Source organism: Ananas comosus, linkage group 20 (assembly GCF_001540865.1).
Source record: "Ananas comosus cultivar F153 linkage group 20, ASM154086v1, whole genome shotgun sequence".
NCBI classification, from domain to species: Eukaryota; Viridiplantae; Streptophyta; class Magnoliopsida; order Poales; family Bromeliaceae; genus Ananas; species Ananas comosus.
The window spans coordinates 48,220-59,607 of record NC_033640.1 but is presented as its reverse complement, the minus strand read 5'-3'; the positions used below and the strand labels follow the sequence as shown (position 1 = coordinate 59,607).

Sequence of the window (11,388 nt, the reverse complement as noted above, 5' to 3'; positions counted from 1 at the left end):
GTGGGCCAAGTCAGGCCCAACCCTCGGTTGAAAATGTCCATTTTTAGGATAAAAAATAAAGCTCCCCACTAAAAATATTTGTCAAAGCTCATTTTATTCTATTCTTAGGACCTTCCTAAGTTGATTTGTGCCACAAAAATTGGTTGACCTGATTTTTTTTGTAGACGGGAGTGAATATAAAAGTTTAATAATGATTTAGCAGCCAGCCGACTTTGTTGAAAGTGAAATAAAATTTCTTACAATGTAACCAAAAGAGTGTAAGATCAATTAATTAACAAATTAAAACACATTTCAAAACTAAGAAGTAAAAGAAATGTTTCCATCCTTTATAGTACGGAGTAGAGAGATATATATCTTTGTGACGGCTCATTAGCCACCATAAATGTCACCATCTCTGCTTAACAACGAAATGGTGAAATATATCTTTCTTTCTTAAAGCCAACCAGCCAGGTAGGCCGACCTACCCCTTAATCGCTTTTTAAAATTGAACCCCAAACCCCGAACCTTTTTATTTTTTATTTGTTGTCTTTATAGACCTACAGTAGACCACGCCGTTAAACTAGTTTGGGCCGAATTTTGGAAAAGGCACAGGAGTCATGCGTCTCACATCTCTGTTCATATCTGGGCTTGGGTTCACTGCCTTTCTTTCTCCGATGAAACAAATGTATAGGAAAATGGGCCTATGTTAACGACAAATTGTAGCCCGGTCAACGTAACTTGGGCCTAATCCCAAGATGTTTTTTATAGTGCAGCATCACCCAACATGCAAGTTTATAATTGGATCGGGCTTGTGTTCGCAACCTATTGAATCCTGGATTTCACACCTCACCGAACCAATTTGGGCCCACGGCCTATGAATCTATTATTCCCACCCCTATGGGCCTTTGAAGGAAAAAACCTAAGGAAGGGCCCCGGTGTCTTCAGAGTCATGGGTGGGGCTTATACCTGGGCCTATGCGCTACGTTTAAGAGAACCCAATTCCTTTTTTTAGGCCGAATTGACGAAAATCACATGGCTCTTCAGTCTATTTAGCTCATATTTGGACCAGAGTTTGGTCAAACTAATTCGGCCTTGATTTCTGTGGACCAAAATAGTGTTCTCACTCATGCAGCGGATCAACCCAATATGAAAAGTTTGGGTCCGGGTTAGGCTCCCAGACTACGTAAATGCCATTTTATAGACCTGTGGAATCGCAGCGAGTCCACCCAATTGCGGACCACAGCCTATTAATCTTACCATTTACAGGTTTACATACATTAGACGAGAGACTAAAGAGGCCTAGAAACGAGCCCATTATTAAATTGTATAAGCTTTGGACAGCAGGGAACATGGTTGGCCCAAATAGACTGAAGGATTGGCATGGACTTTTATTTATTTATTTATATTAAAAAAACCAATGGTAAAAAAGAGAAAGTACTGTCGTCTGATTATAAATAAATAAATAATAAAAAGAGAGTCCTAAATTTTTAATTATTGATATATAGATTTTTTTAAAAAAAAATATTATAATTATAATATAAGGTAACATTAAAATTTTGATTTTAAAAACTTTTTTACACACGAAATTTTAAAGTCTCTGTGGTGTACGGATGTATTCATGCATCCGCCGCAGACAAATTTGACAATTCTCGGGCAAGCCCAGAATTCGATTAGGCTACGGCAAAGCTTACTGTAACTAATTTATTTAAAATTAAAAAGGAACAAATATTATTTGTAGGTTGTAGCAAGAATTTAAGTGCCGTGGCATGAAATCGTATCGAAAATTTACCAGTATAATACGACACGATGCGTGTCGAGCCGTGCCGGTCAAATAAATTCTTATATACCGACAATAATAGTATTATGAAATATTTATTTTCTTTAACAACAAAATATTTTAATTATTTATTATATTTTTTTATTATATTTTTTAAATTTTATTTAAAAAATTATTTATTAATTTAAATAATGAAAGGTTTTGAATTGTGCCATCACATGGGGTCTATATCGTATATTCTTTTGGCACGGTGGATACGGCCGTGACGAGCAGTTAAAACCTCGGGCTGCAGCTGTTTGCCTCTTGATCTGTGGTCGTGTTGGGACTTGGGAGTCGACCGAGAGAGTTTTTCTTCTCCTTTCTCCTCCTCCGTCTGCCTTCGCTGCGCGGCTCTCCGTCTCCTCCTCTTCCTCGAGTTCCTTCAGATCGACGGCCTCTGCGCAAAGGAAAAGATGCATTCCACGCATCTCCTGCTCGAAGAACCCATCAGGATGGCTTCCATCCTCGAGCCTTCCAAGCCCGTACGTTCGCTTTTTCCCCCTCCGTTCCGTTTATTGGATCGATTATAAATTCTCCGGCCTCTTCGGTCGGTCGATCCCTGATAAGATGTTGTTGTATTCTGTGAACTTTGTATGAGAGGAATCATGCCACACCTTTCGTTCTTTCCGATGATGATGCAGCTCTCCTCTTTTTCTACTACATCTTCTCCTCCTCTATTTTTGTTGCTCAAAAAAAAGAAGGGAAAGAGAGAAGGTTTTCTGGTCGCCTCTTCTTACTTTACAAACTCTAACTGTATGGTTGCAGAGCTTCTTCCCGGCGATGACCAAGATCGTGGGTACCCTTGGTCCCAAATCACGCTCGGTCGAGGTGATCTCCTCCTGCCTCAAGGCCGGAATGTCCGGTATGCTCTCCAATCCGATGAAAATCTGCTACACTTTTCGTCCCATAGGACTTCTCTTCTGCATAGTCCTTTCACCCCCCTAATATATGTGGAGTATTCGTAAGGCTGTTCTGTATTGCTGTGATCCATGATTCTGTTTCTCTTTCGATCCCTTGCGGATTCTACTCTGGCGTTGCTTATCTGATCTTCGATTTGTTTTGTAACACTTTTCCCTTCCCTTTTTTTTTTTTTTTTTTTTTTTTTTTTTTTTGTGTGTGTGTGTGTGTGTGTGTGTGTGGCAGTGGCTCGCTTTGACTTCTCATGGGGGAACATCGACTACCACCAGGAAACTTTGGAAAATCTAAAGCTTGCTATCAAGACCACCAAAAAGCTGTGTGCTGTGAGTATTATCACGATCATCTGACTGCTTTGCATATTCAACAATATCTGTATAATTTTAGCTTGATTCTCTGGAAACGTTTATGGTGGCCGCTCGTTGTTTGTATTATAATAATATTAGTACTGCTTCATCGATTCTCATCTGTAGCAGAAAATATTTTAGTATTATTATTATTAATTTTACATGTCTCTGAATGTGCTATTTAATGATCATTTTGTGTTGAGAGACTTCCTTTGGCTTTTGCTGTTTGATATGTCGTTTGATCAACTAAAAAAGAAATTGCATATGTTTGTCTCCTTTTCCAGGTAATGTTGGATACCGTGGGTCCAGAATTGCAAGTTGTAAATAAAAGCGAAAGTGCAATTTCCCTCGAGGCGGATGCATTTGTTGTTTTGACACCTGATCAAGGACAAGAAGCATCATCTAAGTTGCTCCCCATTAATTTTAGCGGGCTGTCCAAGGCAAGCAATATACATGTCACCTGCTTTATATTGCCAAGTTCCAAAACAATCTTTCTCTCTCTTAATATTTAGTTTCCGTTATATTTACTCGACACCTTAATTTCTTATTCAAATCGTGTATTCAAACCTGTTATTAGGAGGCAGGTTTATGCTATATCTTCTATCCTTGTCAATAATCATGTAGTTTTATTTGCGTTTCGGATATTTCTATGTTTTTGCTTTTGTTTTCTCTTGTCAACGTGCAATCTCCCTACCACTTAGTGTGGTTAGTGTTGCGGCAGTCAAAATTGAACTAATGTTACCAGCTGTTCCATACATTTCACTGATGCATAGGCAAAGTCTAATTTGCGCTATGGTTATCACGTTGCATGTGATACAGATGTATTCTTTGTTTTGTGCAGGCAGTGAAGCCCGGAGACACTATATTCATGGGGCAATACTTGTTCACTGGCTGTGAAACTACTTCAGTTTGGTTGGAGGTAAGTGTGCTAGTAAAATTTGCTGATATGTTTACATTCTTTGCGGGCTGAGTTTTACTTTATGTAATAATTATTTACGTGTCTGACTCCACTAAATATAAACATATAAATATAGTGCCAACATCTTTCATCTAATTAGCCAAAGCTTCAAACCGACTGATCCTTTTTGCCAAAAAACTAATGAACTTACTTGGTAAGTAATATTAGGATAATTAGTTATCTGAATCTCAAAATATCTTTCTATCATTAAGCATTTATTGTATGTTCAATTATGTTTTTTTTTCTTTTACTGCATCTACTGTGCCTGCTGCAGGTAGCTGAACTGAAAGAGGATGATGTGGTTTGCATAATCAAGAACTTTGCTACTCTGGCTGGATCCCTATTCACACTGCACATTTCCCAAATACACATTAACTTGCCAACACTTTCTGATTCTGACAAAGATGTAAGATTTGTTGCTGTTTTTGTCTTTTTCTCTTTCTTTTCTTTTCTTTTTTGCATTAGAGCGCTTTGTTTTCCCCCTCCGATTAGAAATTTAGAACATCTTCTAAACTCACTGGTTTCTCTTTGCAGCAAATCAGAAGAGTTTGTTCTATGTATTTTCTTTCATTCAGAAACAACTTTTTTCCAATACAAACATTTTAATCATGCAAATCAGTATACAAAAATTTTTGGAGGTCTCCTCCTCCTCTCCTCTCTCTCTCTCTCTCTCTCTCTCTCACACACACACACACACACACATTTTCTCTTTTCTTTTTTTTTTTTTAATTCCTGCCTTGCATATTTGTTTTCAGTGCTGTTCAAATGCGCTAACACAGCCTTCTGGTTGATTTGGTCTGCACTTTGTATCATTTATTTTTTCAGGTTATCAGCAAATGGGGTGTTCGAAATAAGATTGACTTCCTTTCATTGTCTTACACCAGGCATGCAGAAGATGTTCGGCATGTAAGTGCATTTTTCTGGGGAAAATATATAATTATCACTATGTTATATATATATACATGCTTCATCAGTTGCTTATTGCATTAATCAGCTTCCTGTTTTCCAATTAATATGCACTAAAACTTTTTACTTGATGCTTGCCATATTCTTTAATCAACATCAATTTTAACAATTGCTTTTCTGTTGCTGCAATGCAGGCACGAGAATTCCTCTCAAAGTTGGGTGATCTTCAGCAAACTCAGATATTTGCCAAAATTGAAAACGTAGAGGTAAATTTCGAGGGGATCATTGTTAAGTTTCTGTTCTCATTGTCTAAGTAGCTAATCTTTCATTATGAGTTCTGAATGCCTTTTTGCTCAATTCTTTGTAGGGCTTAACGCATTTTGACGAGATCTTGCAGGAAGCGGATGGCATTATTCTCTCACGAGGCAATCTGGGAATTGATCTCCCACCTGAGAAGGTTGACAATAACAACACGTAGGAAAGAATTTGTCATTACAAGACTAATAGTTGCATAATGTTGCTTTTGAAAGAATCAATTGGATTAAAGAGGAATTTCTTACGTTAAAGGTGGTTAAGAACTTATTAAAAAAATGACTGCGGAATGCTGTCTAAAATGGAGTTAGAATTGGTTGTTCTCGCCAGTTTTTGACTTACCAAATGTAATTATCACCATCTTACATTTCCACTCAAAAGCTATAGTGAATTTGGCCGGCCTTGCGGCATTTGAATTTTGAACATGTGGTGTGGTTCCATGCCGCTGATGTGTTATAGGCTTTGAACATATAAATGTTTAGGTAGCAACTATATGTGTGTTCAACTGGGAGCTATTTTAGCTTGTCTCAAGCTGAATTTTAGTTGTAGTTACTGGATATTTCTGTGCTTATCATTATAGATTTTTTGCTAAAAAGTTTCATAAATATATTTACTAATTTATGGACAAATATTTTCACCGTATGATGTGTTGAAATTTTTTATACGTACAAATGATTTTGATCTTTTTATATGCTGATGGCTGCATACTGAACCGAGTTAAAACGCACATGGAAATGGAAGCTTTTTGATATGAGCATGGAAGTAATTTTCTCATATTAAGATTATTTCCATCTAAGATCCCTTTTTAATCGTTATTAATGGTGAGTATATATGGATGAAATCCTTGTTTTGAGATTTGGTGTTGTCGAGCTGTAGGGATCAAGGATATTGTTATAGGCGTGAACAAAAGAAAAGCAGGAAATAGAGACTTCAGAACTTTTCTGTAGCCAGCTGATTATATTAGAATCCCTCTTACTGATTTTTAATCCTCATATGCTGCTGTAGGTGTTTCTATTTCAAAAGGCTGCTGTCTATAAGTGTAACATGGCTGGAAAGCCCGCCGTTATTACTCGTGTGGTGGACAGTATGACTGACAATCTCAGGCCTACTCGTGCAGAGGCAACAGATGTTGCTAATGCAGTTCTTGATGGTATACTCTGTTCCTAGTGTACATTGGTTACCCCAGTGGATCATCCTGATGACTTCAGTGAAAATGAAGAATAATTCTAGCATTATCTGAACTTTATCTTTGTGTGAACTTGCTGGAGCTTGTGTGCCTCTGATGTTTGTGTTATGTTGGCTCAGGTACTGATGCCATCCTTTTGGGCGCTGAGACTCTCAGAGGATTATATCCTGTGGAGACTATTTCAACTGTGGGCAAAATTTGTGCAGAGGTTGGCATTTTGCTTGTTTTTTCTGATATAACAGCATTCTTGATGTTTTTTATCTTCTTTTTTTTTAATGACCTTGAGGCAGTTTCGGCGGAAAAAATGGGAATTTTTCTCCTTTATAGGAGAAGACTTCACTGTAGGACTCCAATAGAGACAATTGGATTAAGATCAATTTAGTTGTTTGGTGGTGTACCTAGCTCATATTGAGAGGAAGAAATGTATTTCTTACATTTGAACTCTCAAGTAGTTTTTTTTCCCCATGTTTCAACCTGCCTTTTCAAGTAATAGTCTTGATGGTTACGTCACTTTTTAAGATACAGAGACTTTATTATATTTTAAAAACCTTCTTTTCCTGTCGCATCTTTCTAAGGTTTGACTGGTTGGCTATGAGACAGACTGTAAGCTATTGTACAAGCTAAAAATGTTTTGATTTCTTTTCACCACTGTTATGACCTTGATGCTGCAACATCTGCTTTAACCTTTACTTTTAGCAAACTTTAATTACTCATGGTGGCATTTGTTATTATCAGGGCTACATGCATAAACATTCACAATTATCTCTGCTTAATTTGGTTTACCACTCATTAAAAAATTGCTTTTGCAGGCAGAGAAGGTTTTTAACCAAGATCTGTACTTTAAAAAAACTGTGAAATATGTTGGAGAACCCATGTCACACTTGGAGTCTATTGCTTCATCTGCTGTAAGTCCTTTTATTCCTGTCATAGGCGAAGCTTAACTCACATCTCTTTAGATGAAAGTCTTCTCAATATACATACAGAGTAGACGTGAAATCGAGTTTTTTATTTTTTATTTCCTTAGAAATGAATGCTTCTCTAATTGCACTTTGTGTTTCTTTTTAGGTGCGTGCTGCTATTAAGGTCAAAGCCTCTGTTATTATTTGTTTCACTTCGTCTGGAAGGGCTGCAAGGTACTTGTCCCAATCAAATGCAGATTGCATGTAGATTCATCTCTCATTTGTTTCTTAGATGCAGATTGTTGTTCTGTCCATTGCTTCTATTAGATGTCTCATTTTAAATTTATGATGCAGATTAATTGCCAAGTATAGGCCAACTATGCCAGTATTGTCTGTTGTTATCCCTCGGCTCAAAACAAACCAGCTGCGATGGAGTTTCACTGGCGCTTTTGAAGTATGTGCACCATCTTTTTTCTGTTTTTGCTCATGCAATCTTTCTCAATGTCCCACTACGTTGTGAGGGTAGAAACCATAGTTTTAAAAGGCGCAAGGCTCACCCAAGGAGCAAAAGCTTCTAGAGCCTTGGTAGAAGGCGCAAGGCACATCGTGCATGTTGGATGCACGCCCGATGTTTACACAAATCCTTTCCGAACATGTCCTTGTTTCCTTCTATACAACTGATACAAACATAATAAAAATTCGCTCTCTCAATTTAGGATCCTAGATATCATATTTTATTGCTGTTAAACCTGCATTGGTTTGTTCCAATTGTTACCCATTTGTGGGAGTGCTTAAAATTATACATCATGTGTTCTAGTTGGACCAGAATGTGTTTGCTTTAAACTGCATTTGAATTTTGTAGCTGCATTAGAGTGTGGCATGCTTCATTCTTTGTTTGGCAAGTTAAATATCACTTTGAGCATATGCTAATATCTTATTCTATCAGGCCTTTTCCTTATGTAACATGTTCTTGATGCTTAAAGTATCTGTCATGCCTGAATGAACATTGATCAGAACTTGTGAATTATGCAGGCCAGACAATCGCTCATTGTTAGAGGCCTCTTTCCGATGCTTGCTGATCCTCGACATCCTGTAAGTCATTTTTTTTTTCTTTGTACTCGCACACGCTAGCACATAGACCTGCATGCATTGTGACGCAAACTCAATATGTTTCATGCTCCACCTAAGAGGTTCGTAGGGCAAATGTGTATTCTCTAGTTTATGTATCTTAGTTCACTTCAGGGGCCGTATGTTTGACGTAAGTGAGAACAATGAGGTTAAATTTCGGGCTAAGCCAACCTTTCTGATTGTTTTGTTCAGAGTAAATGGGTAGAAACAGTAAAATTGAGTTTCATTAGAGCCTCACCTTTCGTAAATTGAGTTAGCTTCTCAGGACAGCGAAATAACTTATGCCGCATTTATGATCCAGGAAAACAAGGAATAAAAAGGAGGCGCTGTCTCTCTGCCATTAATTTACTGTTAACCTAACAACTGTGGAGAAGTATCACCTGAATTTATTTCCATCTGAACTAGCACCCTAAACTTAAATGTCGTCAAACCAAATGGAGCCTTTACTGCCCTTTTGAGTGGGATCGCGTCCTTACTGGTTTTTTTGGGAGTAATTGGATAAGCAAATCTTACTTTTTTTTAATAGGAATTAAGCAGATTAGTATCTCTTGAGGTTCATACCTAATATTATCGTATTGGTATCCGAGCGATACAAATCTTGTTTGATGTGTAGGATTTGGAGTTACATCCTTCTCTTCTCCCAATTAAAAGTATGCCCAAAGTTGTTATTCGTCTATGTTGATTTTGGTGGCTCAATAGGTTATAGTGCTTTGTGATTTAGCCTGATTTCAAGTTGGTGCTTTGCGGTTTCATTTGTATCACTTTGGTGTATGGCTAAACCACAGGAGCTCTGGAGAACGACAGAATCGAGGTGCTCGTGATCCTCTTGGTCATATTTCTAACATAAGTGTATCAGGGATCCTCACAGAAAACACGAATATAATCTTGGTATACCAATGTAATACAAATGAAACCACAGGGTGCCTGTGTGATCAGGGTTCCTTACAGAAAACATGAATATAATCTTGGTATACCAATGTAATACAAATGAAACCACAGGGTGCCTATGTGAAATCGAGTTAAACCACAGGGTCCGTATCTGAAGGTTTTTTTTCTTTTTGTTTAATCATCTTTCAGTTATTGCTTATTTATTACTACCTTTTAAATAAAATAGTTCATCAGATACCTTTTGATCCATATGCTGTTCTTCTATTGTATCATTATGTAAAAAACCCATAAAACGACACCACACCGCCAATACTTTGGTAATTTGGTACCTAGAATCAACCAACTGATAGGAGGTTTGTACCTTGCTTGCCCTTAATCTTGGCTCATGCCACCGGCCTCTTGTTTAATACAATAGGTTCTTGGGGGGTTATATGGGGATTTGGGACCTGCTGACTAGTTGGAAAGAGAAGATGTTGGCACAATGGCTGTGAGCTTGAGCTTCATAGTTGCAAATGAAATGCCACCCTAGTTAGATGATAGTTAAAAGCAAAGGAGGGTGATGGATGAATGTTTTGCTTGGGCAAACAGTGTATAGCCTGTTCAGAGAATGGTGATATGCTGTTGTCTTTGTAATTTAAAATTTCAGCTGTCTCCCATGTATGGGTTCCATCATATGTTTATTCTAGCTCGAATCCGTCAGAAGAGGTGAATACTTGATTATGCATTTTAATTGAGACTATCCACTTTCTAACTACTGTTCTTTTTTCTGTCCAGCTTGTATGATATTGTGTAAATTTCTTCTAATTTAATATTTCTGCCTGATGAACTCTTCTGGGGTTTCAGGCTGAGGCAACCAGTGCAACCAATGAGTCAGTTTTGAAGGTTGCTCTCGATCATGGCAAGTCTTCTGGCGTGATAAAGTCCCACGATCGTGTTGTTGTTTGCCAGAAAGTTGGGGATGCTTCAGTTGTCAAGATTATTGAGTTAGAGGATTAAATACAGCTTCTATGTTACAAATCCTATTCCTCAGAACTGACATCTCATACTGTGTTCATGTTCAGTGCCAGCTTCTTTAAACTCTATCAATTATTTATTTAAGCGTGTGGAGTTTGCTCCAGTCAAGAGCTATCGTCTCTTGGACTGTTTGCTTATGGAGTTTGGTCAGAAACTCCAAACTGGATATTTACTCAGTTCGTATGTATGGCATCTGATTTTGTTTTGAGTTATAGCACTGTAGGCGGATGCAGCCATAGAAAGTTCAAACTATGCCTGAAATTGCTTTAATAATTCTCTGCTGTGTTGGAGTTGTTGTTCAGCCATATATGGAACTGTTTCAATGCCTGAATTTACTGTACCACTGCTAAGTATAGTAATATAAATGTGCGACACATCTTAGAACCTTCCTTTATTCGTAAATCTTTTTATATGCTTTCCGATTCTTACCAGTTTGAATGGCACGGGTTTTATATGATTTGATTGCAGCATATCAAAGTGTGTTCTCCTCCATCTGTAAATGATGTATAATCAACTAGACATTTATAGATGAAAATTTGCCGCGTGGACGAGCCATGCTGGAAAGATGACAGGGTCGATGTAGGTGATTAGTTGGTTATAGGTGAGGATTTGTTGGTAATATATGTGAATCTAGAGGTGTCACAAGTAGCTTGTCTTTTACATATTTCCTTACCGTGAAGTATCCCTGAATAGTGCATGTTGAGAACAAGAATTTTGAGAAATATAACATCAAAGTAGATCTATTGGTGGTTGTTTTCGTTGCCAAAGCAATGCATAATCCATCCATAGTGCATGTATCAACAATGGTAGCAACTGGTCACATGGGTTCTGAACCTCCAGGCGCAATCTGCCCCCCCTAGCAATTCAGAATTTAATTATAACCATTTGTTTATCGTTCGCAGATGCTAAAGTTAACGGGCCTTTTGTGTGTTATTTTGCGTCAGTTTAAAAGGAGATGCAGTTGTATAGTTGACCGACTAAAGATTTTAACTTTAGGATGATAAAAGGTTAGGGAATATATATATATATATATATATATA

At 37.6% G+C, this 11,388-nt stretch overlaps 1 protein-coding gene across 1 annotated transcript; it reads left to right on the top strand.

Moving 5' to 3' along the window:
- On the top strand, window positions 2,034-10,742 carry LOC109725693 (pyruvate kinase 1, cytosolic). Its single transcript, XM_020254979.1, has 16 exons — window positions 2,034-2,277; window positions 2,561-2,657; window positions 2,939-3,036; window positions 3,342-3,497; window positions 3,899-3,976; window positions 4,290-4,421; window positions 4,841-4,921; window positions 5,116-5,187; window positions 5,289-5,378; window positions 6,239-6,383; window positions 6,539-6,627; window positions 7,229-7,324; window positions 7,485-7,552; window positions 7,673-7,772; window positions 8,351-8,410; window positions 10,178-10,742. The coding sequence occupies exons 1-16, from the start codon at window positions 2,209-2,211 to the stop codon at window positions 10,328-10,330; spliced, it is 1,584 nt and encodes a 527-aa protein (XP_020110568.1). The 5' UTR covers window positions 2,034-2,208; the 3' UTR covers window positions 10,331-10,742.

Coding starts and splice junctions, on each gene's coding strand:
- LOC109725693 (XM_020254979.1), top strand. CDS start 2,209: ATGCATTCCACGCATCTCCTGCTCGAAGAACCCATCAGGATGGCTTCC. Junction 7,553..7,672: donor TCGTCTGGAAGGGCTGCAAG/GTACTTGTCCCA, acceptor TTTATGATGCAG/ATTAATTGCCAAGTATAGGC. Junction 8,411..10,177: donor TTGCTGATCCTCGACATCCT/GTAAGTCATTTT, acceptor CTGGGGTTTCAG/GCTGAGGCAACCAGTGCAAC.